This window comes from Poromitra crassiceps (assembly GCF_964638095.1).
Source record: "Poromitra crassiceps genome assembly, chromosome: 15".
NCBI classification, from domain to species: Eukaryota; Metazoa; Chordata; class Actinopteri; order Beryciformes; family Melamphaidae; genus Poromitra; species Poromitra crassiceps.
This window is the reverse complement of record NC_139634.1, coordinates 31,313,807-31,332,130: the sequence shown is the minus strand read 5'-3', so window position 1 is coordinate 31,332,130 and position 18,324 is coordinate 31,313,807. Positions and strand designations below refer to the sequence as shown.

General features: G+C 44.2%; 2 protein-coding genes across 3 annotated transcripts in view; both read left to right on the top strand.

Moving 5' to 3' along the window:
- gpc4 (glypican 4) overlaps positions 1 to 7,603 on the top strand; it is a 52,955-nt gene extending 45,352 nt beyond the window's left edge. The window contains 9 exon segments of the mRNA XM_083651855.1: positions 253 to 278; positions 280 to 411; positions 481 to 562; positions 565 to 623; positions 745 to 769; positions 772 to 810; positions 813 to 867; positions 4,080 to 4,252; positions 4,344 to 7,603. Coding sequence (XP_083507981.1) covers positions 253 to 278; positions 280 to 411; positions 481 to 562; positions 565 to 623; positions 745 to 769; positions 772 to 810; positions 813 to 867; positions 4,080 to 4,252; positions 4,344 to 4,564 — 812 coding nt within the window. The 3' untranslated portion in view covers positions 4,565 to 7,603.
- A 1,370-nt stretch (positions 7,604 to 8,973) lies between these two features.
- hs6st2 (heparan sulfate 6-O-sulfotransferase 2) lies at positions 8,974 to 11,116 on the top strand. Of its 2 annotated transcripts, none has more exons than XM_083652241.1 (2): positions 8,974 to 9,892; positions 9,994 to 11,116. In XM_083652241.1, exons 1-2 carry the CDS (start codon positions 9,312 to 9,314, stop codon positions 10,811 to 10,813), a joined length of 1,401 nt encoding a protein of 466 aa, XP_083508367.1. In that variant the 5' UTR covers positions 8,974 to 9,311; the 3' UTR covers positions 10,814 to 11,116. The 2 variants fall into 2 exon arrangements, with proteins under 2 accessions (XP_083508367.1, XP_083508366.1); XM_083652240.1 differs by having other exon boundaries at positions 8,974 to 9,910.
- Positions 11,117 to 18,324: the final 7,208 nt, after the last annotated feature.

Below are 18,324 nucleotides of genomic sequence, written 5' to 3'. Positions count from 1 at the left end.
AGGATCTAGCCAAGAGTGATGTAAACTAAGGCCACCACGTACCGAGTGGCCACAGCGAGCTTCAGACCACTCGGAGCCCACTCCAAAAATTTATTTTGCACATTCCTCCGTAGTGGTAGTTCATGTAACTGAAATTGCTGTTTTTGTTTTTGAATCAATTTCTAATGTTCTGTGTGTGTGTGTGTGTGTGTGTGTGTGTGTGTGTGTGTGTGCGTGTGCGTGTGTGTGTCTTGTAACTCGTTTGATTTTCAGATGCCATGCTAAGTCCTGCTGAGAGGCCTCGAGGGTCCCTTTAATTTGAATCTGTCATGGACCCCATCGACGGTGAAGATCTCAGAGGCCATCATGAACATGCAAGAGAACAGCATGCAAGTGTCACAAAAAGGCAGTACATTTTCATCATCACTTGGAGTAAAGAGAGAGAGCGTAATATATCCATTGATTCCACTCACTTCTCTGTCCGCTCGTCACCTCTTCCAGGTCTTCCAGGGATGTGGCCAGCCCAAGCAAAGCAAGACCCTCCGTTCCGTCGTTCGTCAAAGAAACGGGCTCACAGGTCGCTTCGCCCCTACAGCACTGATGCCAGGCCTACAACCGCTGCTGGGACCAGCCTGGATAGACTGGTAAGGTTCTATGAAAATCGACATCACAGTGCTGGCTCTGTTTTAAATAAGCGTGTGCCTCCCATTGGTGCCTGCACAAAGGTGAGGATAAGGTGGTGTGAATATGCCTGTTTTCTCCCAGACGACAGACGTGAAGAAGAAGTTGAACATGCTAAGAAGTTCTGGTCCACGCTGCCAGACACTGTGTGTGCGGCGAGAGGATCGCACCAGGGGACGACTGCTGGAACGGAACAGCAAAAAGCAGGTAAGAGCGTTCTCACACACACACACACCACACACACACACAACACACACACACACACACAACACACACACACACACAAATGAGAAATGTGAACAGTATTGTTACAGGAGAGGATGGATGAAGGAGAGAAGCAGGATGGAAAAGTCATGGAGTTTCAAAATATCGTTTTCCAGGCCTGGAAAAGTCATAGAATTAGTAAAAGCCTTAAAGTTTTGGAAAAGTCATGGAATTCATCTTTTTATATTGGACTAGAAATATTGTTTATATCGCCGCTATATATATAGAGAGAGAGATAGATATAGATATTTATTTATTTATTTGTATGGACTTTTTTATATAACTTCCATGTTTCCATGTGACCCACTGACTCCAAAATCTATATATATATATATATATATATTATATATATATAGAGGCCTTTGATTTCTTTAGAGTGCCAGGTAGTATAAAGAGCTTAGTTAAAGCCTACTTCTTAGATATTCAACTCTGCTTTACCACAGCAGAGTACACTACAGCTTGGCAGCAGCTGGAGATAGGCATTATGGCAGGGTGTACAATTTCCCATTAGCTTTTACCATGGCAATGGAGATCATTATTAGGGCTTCAAAATGGGTAGTGGGTGAGAAGCAGCGGAGGGAGGGCTGCGGCTCCCTCAATTAGGGCATACATGGATGACATGACGACTATGACGTCAACCGCTCCATGTACTAGCAGATTGTTGGATAAGTTAAATAGTAATCTGCAGTGGCTAGAATGAAAGTGAAGCCAAGTAAGTCCAGGAGTATTTCAATCATTAAAGGGAGGGTAGTAGGTAAGAAGTTTGTTATAAATGATGAGGTGGTGCCTACAGTGTTTAGAGAAACCAGTCAAGAGTTTGGGAGATGGTATGATGCAAGTCTCAGTGATAAGGGACAGTTTGAGGAGGTGAGGCAGGAAATGATTCAAGGTATTTCAAGTATAGACAAGTCGCGGGCTCCCAGGAAAGTTAAAGTTGTGGTGTTTGCAGTTTGATTGTTGCCTCGGTTGATGTGGCCACTGAACAGTGTATGAGGTTCCCCTTTCAAGGTAGAAAAGCTAGAAAGGATGATTAACTCATTCTTAGAAATGGCTCGGAGTCCACGCTGCCTAAGCAGTGTAGCCTTATATGGAAAGGCATATTGGAATTGCCATTATCTAGCCTGACAGAGGAGTTCAAGTGTGCTAAGGTTAGACTGGAAATGACTCTGACTCAGTCAAAGGATCCAGTGGTTAGGAGTGTAGCGCCACAGTTAAAACAGGAGGAAGTGGAACCCAAAGGAGGCAGTACAGCAAGCACAGTCAGCTCTTAGACACAGGGATATCATAGGTCAGGTGCAGCATGGGCGTGGAGGCTTAGGGTTGTGCATAGGGAAACCTGTGTGGAACAAGCATCAGTAATAGAAAAGAGGAAGATGTAGTTGAAGAAGTACATAGCAAGAGGAGGCAGTAAGATGTACTAAGGCAGTGTCGCAGGCAAAGCAAGGACAGTGGGTGAACTGGGAGAGTGTAGAGAAGAGAAAGTTGAAGTGGAGAGAGTTGTGGAGCATGAGGCCAGCAGAATTAGATTTATTCTAGGGGCTACTTATGATGTGCTGCCATCTCCCCAGAACTTAAATCAGTGGTTGGGCGAGGATGGTGCCTGCCCGTTGTGTTCTAGTGTATGTACATTGAGGCATATACTGTCAGGGTGTAAGGTCAGTCTCTCCAGGGGCGATACACCTGGCGTCACAACCAGGTGTTGAAATGTTTGGCAGCTGCAGTTGAGAAAAGCGGCTAGAAGTAAATTCTCTAGTTGTTGGCAAAGAGAATAGACAGATCAAATTTGTACGTGAGGGAGAAAAGATTAGACCAATTAAGGTCAGGCACAAGTTAGGGCAGCTAAGTGTAGGTGGAGCCTGGGAAATGAGGGTTGACTTGAATGAACAGCTAGTCATCCCAGCATATATAGTTAGCACCCGGCTACGTCCGGACTTGTTACTGTGGTCTGAGGTAGAGAAGAGAGTTTATTTTATCGAACTCACAGTCCCGTGGGAAGATCGAGTTGAGGAGGCTTATGAGCGCAAGAAAGCTAGGTATGCTGAAATGGCAGCAGAGGCAGAGCAGCGAGGTTGGAGGGCTCGAGTGCGGCCTGTAGAGGTGGGCTGCCGTGGTTTTGTGGCAAAGTCCGTTATTGCCTTACTAACTGAGTTGGGCATTCGGGGACGGAGCCTGAAACTTGCGGTTAGCAACATGTCTCGGGCAGCAGAACGAGCAAGTGAATGGCTGTGGATAAGGAGGAAACATGCTAGCTGGGAGCTCGCTAAGGTCAGATTGATTGTTTGTTGTTGGTCATGATTAACGGTCCGCATCAACAGGGCTGAATCATTGACAGTGGTGGTGTAGTTAGGGATTGTTTGTTGTTGGTCATGATTAACGGTCCGCATCAACAGGGCTGAATCATTGACGGTGGTGGTGTAGTTAGGGATTGTTTGTTGGTCATGATTAACGGTCCGCATCAACAGGGCTGAATCATTGACAGTGGTGGTGTAGTTAGGGATTGTTTGTTGGTGGTCATGATTAACGGTCCGCATCAACAGGGCTGAATCATTGACAGTGGTGGTGTAGTCAGGAATGTCATACCGAATCGACCTGGATAGCTAGGCTTAGATAGTGAGGTAATATGCAGTTGTGCGGTGGTAGCATGGAGGGGGGTGTTTCCAGGACGCTGGATTACACCGTTAAGCCTTCTTGAGGTGTCGTGGGCCTAACTTAACGAAACGTCGGTGAAGGAAGGTGCCCACTTGAAAACCCCAATGACATGCTTCATACTGCTGTTGGCTAGGGTAGGTAACTGGTGATTTGTGTCTTGTTTATTAGTTTGTTAGCCTGTTAGCTTGTTTTATTCTGGATTGGGCTTCTAAATGTGTTTTTCCTCGGATTTTGGCACAAGGGATAGTAACATCTTGTCCTGTGTATTAATTAATAATATATATATATATATATATTTACTTGTATTTTATATCAATATTTTTTATGGAAAATTCATGTTTTTTCAATAGCTTCCATGTAATGTGATGCAGTGACTTGAAAAGTAATGGAAAGGTTTTGACATTTTCTCAATGGAAATGTGTGGGAACCCTGTTGTTAGCTACTCAGCTCTGTACTTAACCATACATCTCTAGCTGCACATTCACGTTCACTCTTACTTTACATAGGTATGAGTCAGTTGTCATTGGCAACGGATTGGCCAATCAGGTGTCAAACCCCGATGTGGATGTGGACATCACAAAGCCAGACATTGTGATCCGTGGTCAGATTGCCGCTTTGAAGGAAATGACAAGCTGGCTCAAGGCAGCGCACAGCGGCAACGACATCTCCATCGATAACGGTGAGGACATGTCGACTTCTGATTCTCCTGCTCTCATCGCTTCCCCCTTCGCCGACCTCTGACCCCCGTGTTTGTGTCTTTTTTTCTCCAGATGAAGACGCTAGCGGAGGAGGAGAGGAGAGCGGCAGCGGTTGTGACTCTGCGTCGTGCGAGACGGACGACATCTACTTCTCCACTCCACCCAACCCCGTCAAACCCCGCGTGGTCCCGGTCCACCGGGACGACACGGGCGGCGGCCGCATGTCGCAGGGCAGCGTGGCGCTGGCGCTGTGCGGGCTGGCCCTCGCCCTGCTCGCCCCCCACTTGAGATAAAACTGCTCCAGGCGGGGGAAAGGAAGCAAACGCGAAGGAACGACGGAGCGAAGGGGAAAAACTGTCAGAGAGACTTTAAAAAGACTGCCTTCAGGACCTTGGTCTGTCCGCCATTGGGGGGGAAGACTCTTATTAATATTACAATAACTTCACTTTTAATTATTTGTTTGTATTTTTTTTAAGGACATCAGTGTACAACGATATGATTTTCTTCCCAAAAAAGTTTTTCACATCCCACCCCCCCCTTTTTTGGATAAACCTTTACTCCTTAAGGCCCTTTGGAGCTATGATTCCTCTTGCAACATTATGAACAGTGTGTCATTTTTTTGTTACTTGGCAATTTAATCCCACGATTCATTTTTGTGTCTTCCTAACTGATTGTCGTCAGAGTTAGATGAGTAGGAAGCAAGACACTTGGTTGAATGCCGAGTGCCTGTGGTGGGACACATCTGCGTATTTCTGACGACATTTTCTTCTGCCTTTTCACCGATGCATTTCCATTCACCAGAGATCAACAAAGGAATAATGTAGCACGTAGTGTTTTTATTTGTGATCGTTGTGTATGATTGTGTCTGCGCACGTGTATTCTGACGTGTGTGGCTGCGCTTCCGTTTTAAGATGTCAGCCAGTCAGAAATGATGAAGATAGTCAAGATCAATGCTATTGATCCTGACTCAAGAACACTACAGTCACATTTTTCCCCCCCAGTTTGCTTTTCGGAGCTCTTCTCAGAGCTACAGAGTGCAGAAGTCGGCTCGTCTGTCAGAAATACTATGAAAGAAATGACAACACAGGCATTTCCCTGCTTCGCCTGGAGAGGGAGTCATTCTTTACAAGAGCTTTTGGAGCACTCTGTGTGCCCAAACATGCATATTGTATGTATATTATAAGGATTACCACAACCTAAACGACAGCCCCCCCCCCCCCCCCCCCCCCCCCCAAATTGTCTCAGCTTAAACCAGTTCACTAGTAAGATCATACCTCATGCATGCTCTCATTGTCAATGCAAACTAGCAATGTTCGAATTGAAAATGTCTGATAGAGTTAGATATGTGGCAGACATCCTGGTGCATGGTAACCAAGGAGAGGAACTCCCCCTGGCATTACCCCTAAAGAAGGCAAAGCTGACAAGTCCTGAATGCCGTTTGGTACTGTAAGCTCAGTTCAGCAGAAAAGTATCGGACTCTATACAGTCTTACTTCTTTGAAGAGGAGAGGCGGCGGCTTGGATGTTCAGAGCGTTTCAGATAAACTAGAGAGGAGAGGAGGAACAAAAGACAGGGCGTTGATCAAATTAAATCAAGATAGGTAAGATTATTTTAATACAGGGTTTTTATGTTGAAGAGGTGTTTTTCTAGCTATTTTTGGTATGAAGATATATATTAGGTACTACAGTGGATTTTACTGTTAGTTTTTAGGCGCTGGTGGGAGTGGTCGGTGTGCACAGTTTTGGGGGCACTTTGGTCAGTGTGCACAGCTTTTGGGGCTCTTCTTCGCCCCTCACCCCCGTCCCACGATACACACTTGTACCTCTCTACGTCGATGGCCTGCGTCAGTGTAAATGGACTCATTTGACCTATCTACCTTCATCCTCACATTCTGTCATTTCAACTCAAATGTTGAAGTTTTATCACAATTGCTACCAAAATTGATACATGGTGCCTTTTTTTTAAACGTTGGTACAATATTAGCTACTTCTTTATGTCAAAAAAGAATGTAGATGTTAATGACTGGTCAAGGCAGACACTTGTATCTGTTGTCTGTTCAAATTCTATTTTTTTTTTCAAGTGTGTTGTAGCTGACTCACAAGCACAACATGAGATTTTCTTTTAATTTGATAATCTGGCCTGTGAGTTGCATTGCCTGGCCATTTCATCTCTAACATTATATGCTGCCTCAAGTTGCTTTTGTACAGTAAATTATGCATGTATTTTTAATGCCTTTGCAGACATGCTTCTAGTACTGACAAAAGTATCTCCAAAATACAGTATTCAGAATGTATTGGTATACATAATTTAGATTATACATATTAATACTTTTACAAAATAACTGATTTATTTGTACCGGTATCAGATTGGGGGGGGGGGGGGGGGTTAAAATATGCATTTTGTAAAAATGTAAAAATGGATTTGCGTGTTTCAAGTTTGTCTGCAGGTCTAAAAGAATTGGCTATTGTTCGGATGTTTGGTAAATACTGGACATGGAAGTTTGCTCACAACCTTTGTGCCTCTTGTTTGGCTATGAATTTGTCAGGTTTATTCTAAGCTCACGTGAGATTTCCTTCGTAAAAAAAAAAGAAGGTTCCTAATGATGATCATTCCAGTTGTGAAGACTCGGAACAAATCAGTGAGGACATCGACAGTAAGAATCAGACTTTGAAGGATTTGGTGTCCAAGCAGCAGAAACATCTATGCAACCCATGTAAAATATTGAAGCCTTGATTTAAGATTTTGAAGCTGTGATTTGACAGCTCAAATTGACATGAATTCTGTATGTCACTGGTTCAATTCTTTTGTTCCTGTGTACCGCCAACATTTCTACAAGGGCTTGTGCATGTGTTCAGTGTCATGTGGGAGAGTTGTGCTGTGTGTGATGAAACCCAACTTTCTAAAACACGGAGAGGAAATGTTTTGGGTGATGATGGCAAAATGTCTGTGCTTGCGGGCCAGGGCAGCAACATTTTCCAGCTGGCGGGAGTTGGTCCAGCTGCTGGATATTGTTCATCTGATCTATAGAGCAACTACAGTCTAGCGACTCTCAAAGTTGATCTAGACAGTTGATGAAACTCTTCCATCTGCCTTTGGCCCACAAGAACAGAATGGACTCATATTCTGAGGAGAGAATGAGTGAGTGAAAAGAATAAATGTGTAAATAAAGGGCAGCCGTTTTAGATGTCTCTAAAAGAGGCCATAACACTACACCAGATTTTTACTTGTCAGAGTATCTCCTAAATGTTATGGAAAAACAAGATGAGATAGATGTTAAATTGTAAGAGAAAATGTATATTAAACAACATTTCCTAGTCTTGTTGAAATAAAGACTGCCAATATTTAAATGGTTGTGGATGTTTTAATTCCAAGAAGTTACTTGAAAGAATTTTGTCTTTTGTTCGGTAGTTAACCACTAATACATAGTTAAACTTCCTTCAAAACCATGAATAAGTGCGTCGCCTACTAGTTGCAACATAGAAGCTTTTTGAGTAGATAGGTGTTGATGTGTAGAGGGCCAGACATTCTGATAATTTAGCCTAGTTAAAGAGCTATTGATACAAGGACTGACACTGTTAAACGGAGATTGAATATGTTTACATTGTAAGGCCTTGGCTTCTTCAGGGCAATACAAATCAGTAGACACTGCATTCCGAATGCTGTACCGAAAGTATTATAGAAAGCAGGAAGCCCACATTATTCAGATTTACAATCATTTGTTTTGCCAAACAAAAAAACGTGGAACATTTGTGGCCTAATTTAAACAAGTGTTGGTCATCATAGTTAGTCTGGCTAGCTACAAATGTGCAATAAAGATACATGTGTATGTGTTTTATTCTGCTTGACTGTAGATTAAAGGTCATCATTGAGTCGTCATATCATAGGTAGGCTATAGCAAAATGTTATCAGCCTTCACAACTTCATCCAATTTTGATGATTGTAATTATATGAAATTTCCAAAGTAGGACATTAAATTGTCCACTATTATGCAATAGCACGTGAATGCAGGGCAAGAACAGGTCGTGTCGTCATTGTTTCGCAGGTGACATCACGCCACAAACACAGAGTGGTGTCACAAGCCTATACTGCAAATAAACATTTTGTGCCGGTTTATGTTGCTCTGACAAACCTAATACTCAAGGATATCAAAGATAAATGACAAAACAGACTAACGAGTACAAAGTCAGATTATGAGCGACCCACTTTTGGGTGCCCGACCCACCAGTTGAGAAACACTGGTCTAGATGGGGGGAAAACTGAAATCAACTCTTTTTCCCAAGTTTACACAAATAGGATAACGTTTTTGAGGTCAATAAGAATAACATGCTACAATAAAAACGAACAAAATGCAGGATTCATTCTATAATTTATTCTCATTTCATCTCCCCCCTAGGCCTACTATGTTTTTCAGTTTATGAACTAGCTTGAAAATGATTGAACCACGCCATCTAGAGGCGCTATGCCACTTTTTAAGGTTGATCGGAAAATTGAAATTCCAATCGGAAGCTGCGAATCAGATGCCAACTTTAAGACCAGAAAGGAAGGGCTATTCTATATCTATTAAATTAGCTAATCTTATTTATTTAATTTTAATAATTTAATTGGCCACCACCCAAAACAGGAATGTGACGTCATCCTCACCAACTGATCCAGCGCACAGACTGCTGGGAAGAAAGGTCAAGGATCGGTAATAAATGTGATGGAGGGGGAGACGGGGAATATGATACTGGAGTGTTTGGCAAGACTGTTGCTACGAACAAGCTACATGCGATCCTTCAATGAGACTCGAGCGCTGTGCTACTAACGTACGTTACAGTACGAAATACTGTGATAACGTAAGATATTTGCGTATAACGTTAGACCTTTTGTTTGGAAATCAGTCGACACTCTGGTTAGCTTAGCATGAGCAAATGGTTAGCTAGCAGCTGCTTGAATTGTTATTGTTTTGGCCGCTGCTAGCCAAAATGATTCTCCGAGTTTCCCCAGCCGAGGCAGGGGATCGGACTGCCTGAGTAATGTTTCTCTGTCTGTTCCTGGAAGATGGATGAAAAGTCCTGCAACAACCATCGGCTGTTGATCGTCCTGCTAATGGTGTTGCTCTTTGGCGTCATTGTGATCCAGTATGTTTGTCCGAGTAGGTCCGAGTGCCAGCTGTTGCACCTGGGATCCTTGTTATCGTCGGTCGGTGCTGGCAGTGCCACTGGATCCCGGACTGTTGGTGGTAATGAAGTAAGAGACGGGCTCTCAAAGGACCCGTACATTGCAGAGGACGGCGCTCTGGTCCGCTTTGTTCCGCGTTTCAACTTCTCAAAGGTGGACTTGAATCGCGCCGTAGACTTTAATATCAAAGGCGATGATGTCATAGTTTTTCTGCACATTCAAAAGACTGGCGGCACGACTTTCGGCCGTCATTTGGTGCGGAACATTCAACTCGAGAGGCCTTGTGAGTGTCACACGGGTCAGAAGAAATGTACCTGTTACCGGCCAGGTAAAAAAGAAACATGGCTCTTCTCCCGTTTCTCCACCGGTTGGAGCTGTGGGCTTCACGCGGACTGGACTGAACTCACCAACTGTGTCCCGTCACGCATGGACACGCAGGAGGCTCCCAAGACCCTGCCAAGGTTGGTGACAGAGCAAATGTGAGTGGTACTTTGTGGTGACATCACTGTAAACTCCTTGTTAAGCTGACTTGCTGCTAATGTATGTACTCTTTTCTCTCCAGTAGGAACTATTATTATATAACCATCTTACGGGACCCGGTGTGGCGCTACCTGAGTGAGTGGCGCCATGTCCAGCGCGGTGCCACATGGAAGGCCTCTCTACACGTGTGTCATGGACGTGCGCCCACATTGATGGAGCTTCCTAGCTGCTACTCAGGAGATGACTGGTCAGGTTGCACTCTGCCGGAGTTCATGGACTGCCCCTACAACCTGGCCAGCAACCGGCAGACCCGCATGCTGGCCGACCTCAACCTGGTGGGCTGCTACAATGTCTCTGCTATGAGCGAGGAAGAGCGCTGGGTGGTACTGCTGGAGAGTGCCAAACGTAACCTGCGAGACATGGCCTTCTTCGGGCTGACTGAGTACCAGCGAAAGACCCAGTACCTGTTTGAGCGCACCTTCAACTTGGAGTTCATCGCGCCATTCACACAGCTCAACGGCACACGCGCCGCCAGCGTTGACGTAGCTTCCGAGACGCAGCGCAGAATCCGGCAGCTGAACCGGTGGGACGTGGACCTGTACGAGTACGCCCGGGATCTGTTCCTGCAGCGCTTCCAGGTGGCAAGGCAGCAGGAGCGCAGGCAGGCCAGGGAGAGGCGGCAGCAGGAGAGGAGGCGGCTCCGCGGAAGGCTCACACCGAGGCTAGGGAGGCCACCGAAACCCACGCAAACACCCCGTCGGCCCGAGAGCCACTCTCTGCCGACCGAGGGGAGGCAGAGGGGAAAGGCTGATGGAGAGCCTGAGGTGCTACTCCCAGACTGGTGGGATCTGGAGGAGAATGACACCATGGAGGACTACGTGGACAATGTAGAACAGTGGTAGTGGGGGGGACCAAGCAGGGGCAGCTGGGTGTCTTAAAACTTTTGAGTGTGTCAGATTTGCCTGGTCTATTGCTAATGGTTAGTAGCTATACCGTTGAAATAGGCCTGAACTGTTTTCTATTTTAACCATGGACAGTTTTTAATTGACGCACATCTATTTATCAATCTTGGTTGTAATTCTTTGTCACAAATGAAGTTTGTAGTCGACACATTTCCTTGACAGAAAGGAAAGGCTGGTTTAGCTACCCCCAGTCCCAGACGGTCCTATGATCACTTAAGCCTTCCAGGGTTACACAGAACTGAGCTGTATTGATGTAGCATAATGTAAATGCATCTAAAAGGGAGGGGGGGGCAGGGGGAGACTGACACTCATTTGAATAAGGAAATCTGCTCAAAATCTGAAATATGCTACTGTTTGTGAGTAACTATATGTATGTATGCCAAATTCATGTGTCGGACTGTTTTTGAAGTGATTGTGTAGCGGTGGTGAAAAAGGAGAATGGAGATTTGATACTTACCTCAATGTGTAGAATACTTGCTAATGTTATGTGTTTACTGAATGTGTCCCAAGTTTTATAAAATAAAAAAAAACTTTACATTTACTGAATTATTGTGTGTTTTATTCACCATACTCAAACATCTCTCCTCTAATGTCCTTTTGTCATGCTGATCATATGATGTGCACACAAGATTGACTGCAGGGTTTGTGTCGCACTTGCAAACCTCTGCTACACCAGCAGGGAGGGCTAAAGTAATTTTAAAATAAATTCAAACTTCCTGCATGGATATTTCATTGTTTCGGGCTGACATTACAATCACATGGTTATTTTTTAGGGTTAGGTAAGAGGTGGACTTCTCTTTTTTCCAGCTTTATTTTCAGAGGTCTTGATAGAGCAGGGGTGGGCTCTTTTGGGGGGGGGGGGGGGCACATGAGAAACCCAGATTGTTGCAGAAAAATATTGTCATGCCGTAACCTCTAATTTTATCACTAGATTAAATTATAGAAAAGAATCTGCATTTATTATATTGAAACTCACTCCAAACAGCCAATGTATGTCCTCTCATTCAAAATTGTTTTTTAGCTTCATAAGTAAAATGTGTGGTTTGTAGACCTCCTGGGTCAGGCAGAACCATTCTGGCCCCTCGGGCTGCATGATGCCCAAGTAGAGGAACCAGCTGGCTATTACTGAGTTCAATCATTTTGCAGAAAATAATTATCCTGAAATGTACCTATACGTGTGTGTGTGTGTGTGTGTGTGTGTGTGTGTGTGTGTGTGTGTGTGTGTGTGTGTGTGTGTGTGTGTGTGTGTGTGTGTGTGTGTGTGTGTGTGTGTCTGTCTGTCTGTCTGTCTGTCTGTCTGTGTGTGTGTGTGTGTGTGTGTGTGTGTGTGTGTGTGTGTGTGTGTAATATAATTGTAATAAACCTACATTTAGTGGTCCCACATGGATTTGGATTTTGCTTAGTTTAAAGGCTAAATACAGTCGACACTACAGTTTCGTTTTACTGTCTGTCAACCATTTAAACTCTGATAATGACAGCTATCATAATATGTAAAGCAATGTATCACTCTTATTACACACACAGATAGTGTGGAGCTATCAGCCCGGCTGGCCTTTGGCTGCATATTAGCTGCTAGTCGTTTTGGATCAGCTGTACCTCTACGAATAAAAAGTGCTGGAAAGCAAATTGTTCACATGATGCAGCAGATGCAGCCTACCTCCAATGGCTTTTATTGTGAAGCAGAGTGGGGCGACCGGATGCACAGTGTTGGTCGAAAATATCTACCTTGCACCCGGGAAAATAGTAGGTACATGATTTTTCAGTGTAACTTTAAATGCATTCAGAAGAGGTTGAAATCTTGGTTTACATTCAAATTAAATATTAATTTGAACAGAACTTGCGTGATCAGAAAATGAAAAAAAAAATAATAATAAAAAACAGACACACCCGGTGATTCACATTACATCAGTGAAGTGACCTGGCCTGTGAAAGGATTTCTACTATGCGTAGTAATTTCACACAATGTTAGTTACAGGGAAATATAATTAACAGTAAAGTGTAAACCCATAGCTGCAGCCTGCAGAAAATGAGTCCTGATGAGAAGCCGTATTCGCCGCTTGTTTACCTGCTGGTGACGTCATAGCCTACCTTGATTATAATAGCTCGCCGCTTTCGTTGTGAAAATGCGTTCCCTCAAAAATAGGATGTAATGATTTTATCTAAAAGAAAGCAAACACTTTCTCTCCCAACTCCTCCCCCCGTTTTTTTTAATCTGGTATTGTGTCAGTCCGTGTTGCTGCCGAGCAAATGTAGTTGCAGCCACATTTCAGCAGCTCGCCAGTCTCCTCCTCGCTTTGACTTCACTGCATGCTGCACACGCTTAATCTTTTTATGTTGGGGCAACGCCGTCGACCTGGCCTTTATTATTTCTGATGTAACGTTATTTTCCCCATCACGGTTGGTCAGCTCAATGCGATGAATAGTTCAGAACCTCATATTCAGCCGGCGATCATCCAGAAGAGGACATTTGAATCTGAATCGGATATTTGACTAACAGGTAAGGAGCTGAACACGAGCTCGTCTGGCGCAGTTGACTTTGCAGCGTGTGCGCCTCATATTAATGCTACTTGACGCAGCATTAACGTTATAGCAACTAGCTACCGCGCATTTTGTTCCAGGATAAAGATGCCTGTTTCGCTGTGCCTGTTGCTCGGAAGCTCGAACTGCCTTTTATTCTTGAGCAGCGTTAATTGCTACACGAAATAATGATTATGATGATGATAATAATTAGCGACATTTGACCTTCTTATTAAAGTACAGGCCCGTGTCTACTGAGAACTGACGGTTATTCTGGTGTAGTAGGTTGTTATTACGATAGGCATGCCATTATGGATACATGAAGCTGTAAGGAGCTGTCATTGCACTGCAGTGTCTCAAATCTGGGATATTGAGACACTGTTTAAGCTTTGTGTAAGTTAGACATAGTTGGGTTCAGCTTATAGAATATGAATAGCTCAACAATAAGCGTTACTTACTTTCTATGACGCTATAACGAGAATATTGGATTATATCACAGCAGTAGGCTACTTCCTGGTTATGTTGCTGTTTGTGTAGGTCAGTCAGTCAGACCATGGATGTAAAAGAACGAGTCAGACTCGTAAGCCACCATTGCTGTGTGTGTTGTCACCATAGGGTTGTCGCTATACCTGCCTGTCATATGCATTTCCGTGGATGATGCATTATTGTTTTGCCCCATTTAACAGCACAGCGAGTCTAGACTCGTTTCTGCTGCCTGCAGGCTGTGGACTCTGCACCAGTCCAGCTAGTTTTCTTTCACGCAATATAAACACTGATAAAGCAAGACACACACACACACACACACACACACACACACACACACACACACACACACACACACACAAGCCACAACTTTCACACACAAACCACAACTCCCACACAACCCTGTCCTCATTTCCCCTCTCGTGCACGCCCTAACTGCCCAGGATGCGCCATCTTTTGTGGCACAAATGAAAGCCTCACACCAATAATGCACCGCCATTGACAAATCACAAAGTGCTATGCAACAATAAGATATTGATTCAACCATAATATCTGCTATTTTTCCACTCAGCTATCAGTATTCTTAATTATGAGGGGTGTAAAACTACAGGCTCATCTAAGTGAGCCTATGGTGAAGTAAAATAATAATAATTTGGGCCTACATTTCACAGTAAAACCTATTGACTCAGCCTCAATGTATTTATTGAATTCACATGTTCAGTACAACAGGGTGAACAGGCTAGTTTTAGTTTAGGATTCAATTTGAAACATTCATCTTCCCGTATGATCGACCAGGCTGGGTGTATGTTTTTGGATGGGTGCTGTAATGAGCTGAAATGGATTACAGATACTTAACCTAATTACTTTGCTCTCCCCCTCCAGAGTCCAGGCTGTAGGCTTCAGATCCATGGCTTCCACCTTGTGCTTTTTAATCAATCACCTGATCATTGTTGCTGCCCCGCTGCTCTCGCCGCCTGCCTGTCTCTTTCTGTCACTGCTCACAGGAGTTGCCTCTTTAGTGCAACACGTCGCACAGTTCTTGGAGGAAAAGCTACTCATAATTAGTCTTGTCCTGTCACAGCTATCTGTTAGGCCACCTCTGCCTCATGCTCGGTCTATAAAGGAGAAGGGCATTCCATTTGTTTTGGGAACTAGGAATCGCCCAGTTCAAAGGTCAGGATTTCCTCCCCCGATCTCAGGGGAGCCTCACCAGCCCTGGCCTCAAAATCCAAGATGGCAGCCCCGCCCTTCCACAGGAGTGAAAGTTGTAGTAAATACTGTTTATGAGCACTTCTGTCTTATTTGTCTCATTAAAACAGTCATATAGTACTGTCTTTCTTTCTGTGGACATGTTGCTATGCTGCTTGTATGCACAAAATACCGCGTAACAATGGCTACCCTGGCTAGAGCTGACCCCCGGCTGGTTTCCTGTCTGTTTTACTGGAACGCGGTCAACTCGGGTGTGACGTCACTCAACTGGGATATTCCTCGACCCAATACAAATGGAATGCGCCATAAGTTCACTTGGCTTTTGGATGTGTTTGGTATAAGGCAGAGATCAAGTGGCAACTCTAGCAAGCCTCTTGTGTGAAACAGACATAAAGATCTGACCTGAAAATATATTCAAATATGCGTTAAACATTTCAATACTACTGCTACAATTGGTCACTGGCTTTCCACAAAACATGGAATAGGCTGACTCACTGTTATATGATGCACTTTTTGTTCTCCCTGCGAACCTGCTGTGATAGCAGATTATCACTTTTACATTTGACACATTTTACCTGAAACTCTTATCCAGAGCGACTTCTGAGTGCAACAGTAGAACTACAAGAAGTACAGTCAGTAGCGCTGTGCAATAATATCGATACGGCAATATATTGTGATATTTTTCCCCGCAATACTGTATCGATATTTCAGGAAAATATCGTGATATATCGCCCTATACATTTTTTGCACAGCCGTGTGTTCAGTGACACAATAAGAGAATACTTTTTTATTTCAGTACGTTCAGTAACACACTCAACACTCCGTAGTTTTGACTCAATTTGTCCACTAAGTTATAAATATGAAGTGATGTACATGTTATTACACTGCCTGGGCGGTCCACAGCGAGTAGTATTTTCAGTAAAGGATGTACAGTATTGCAATATATCGCAATATGTATTGTATCGCAATATATCGTGATACAATCGTCTCGTGACCCATGTATCGTGATACGTATTGTATATCGTGAGGTCCTTGCCAATACCCAGCCCCAAGTCTGGCTGACCCAGGGCTCCTATAATCTTCTACGAGCTAATATAAAGAGAGAGAAGGAGTTTTTCCTCTCGAGTGTTAATGTATTACCCTACCATTTGCTGAAGGCCAGACGGATACTTTGCAGCCAGCAACAGTTTTTTTATCAGTATAAATAAGGCTATCTTTTAGTGTAAGCTGATAAGATGAGGTGAGGCTGTCTGTCCAGGTGGCACCTAGCCTATACTAGTCATAATGCAGACGTCAGCGCTCCGGCGAAGGTTACACCGTCTCAAAGCCCTTTGGTGCACCATATTTGATGAGGGACGCAGTGCGCCGGAGTCAACAGCAATCCCCCCTTTTACCCCCTCCCCTCCCCCCCACCTCCATGCTGTCCCACCTACTGTACAGACTGACCCCTACCTACTGACTGCTGGAGTCCCCCCTCCTCCCACTGCAGACACCTGGAGGACAGGCAGCAGCGTAATAACTATTATAACTAGGCCAGTCTATATTTATTCACCATGCAGTATCCCTGCAAACGACTACCTAGTGCTGCTGCCTATGCTGTATTGTTAAGGTCAGACAAGTTCAATAGACCCTTTTCACGGGGGCCATTTTGTGTCGAAAAGGCAGAATAAACACAGGTGCGAGCAAAACACTAATGAGGGTTTCCAAATTCCAATCATGGAAGTTTGAAACGCTCATTATTAGTGTTTTGCTTGCACCTGTGTTTACCCTGCCCTTTCGACACAAAATGGTCCCCGTGAAAAGGGTCCATAGAGCCTGAGGATGATGGAATAGTTCTGTCACCAAATCTACAGTTCATTGTAGTTGCCTTTAAAATGACATGGGAATACAGTTGAGAGTTTTAGGTGGGATTTCTGAGTAGATATGTTATAAGGTTATAAATAATGCAGATTTGTAGGTCATATATAGTGTCATGGTAGCATAGCTATTAACACTTATTTTCATGCTTGACTAGGCTGTGACTAGCCCCACTGGCACCGTTAACGTGCACTCAGTGCCATCGGTTCCGTATGGCATTCCTAAAAATACCACCAAGACTATAACAACCCTCCCCCCGATGATTAAACTTCTGTTACTTAATTTATAAGAAGTCAATACAATTAGAGGATCTAGAAGAATGACTTTTACTCATAGTCTCGCACTGTTACTGTTACCTGATACAGATACAGTCAGTCATGAAATTCTGGACAAAATCATATCTAACAGTAAGAATTTCTCAGATTTGGGTCAGAGATAAAATGGGGGGGGGGGGGGGGGGTCTGTGGCTGTAATGTAGACTCAATTAGGGGTCCTTGATATGAAAAATGTTGAGAATCACTGGTTAAGAGGGACACACCCTCCATGAGCATGCAACTCCATGAGCGACACTTTCTTTTTCGTCTGCGACCATGTGCTGAGCGGCACTTTCTAATAAGTGAGAGTAGCTCTGTGTGTGTGTGTGTGTGTGTGTGTGTGTGTCCGTGTTTGAGAGTGATTCCAATGCACAGTAACGTAGCCTGTAGCATAACATAGCCAGTAGCATCACAGTAACGTAGCCTGTAGCATCACAGTAACGTAGCCTGTAGCATCACAGTAACGTAGCCTGTAGCATCACGTAGCCTGTAGCATCACAGTAACGTAGCCTGTAGCATCACAGTAACGTAGCCTGTAGCATCGTAGCCTGTAGCATCACAGTAACGTAGCCTGTAGCATCACAGTAACGTAGCATCACAGTAACGTAGCCTGTAGCATCGTAGCCTGTAGCATCACAGTAACGTAGCCTGTAGCATCACAGTAACGTAGCCTGTAGCATCGTAGCCTGTAGCATCACAGTAACATAGCCTGTAGCATCGTAGCCTGTAGCATCACAGTAACGTAACCTGTAGCATCACAGTAACGTAGCCTGTAGCATCACAGTAACGTAGCCTGTAGCATCACAGTAACGCAGCCTGTAGCATCACAGTAACGTAGCCTGTAGCATCAAAAATCCTTTGTTTCTTGTCCATCGATGGATAGAAATAAGAGAAGTTCCAGACAAGTTTCCCCGCTCTCTTCTCTCGCTCGTATCCTTTCTGGTGGTCCTCTCATTCCTTTTGATCGTTTTCTGCTCGGCTATTTGTTCTTCTCACTCAGGCATCTTCTGCATCCCTCTTCATGTCTTGTCTCAGCAGAGTGTTTATGGTTCTCGCTCCAGAATCAATCCA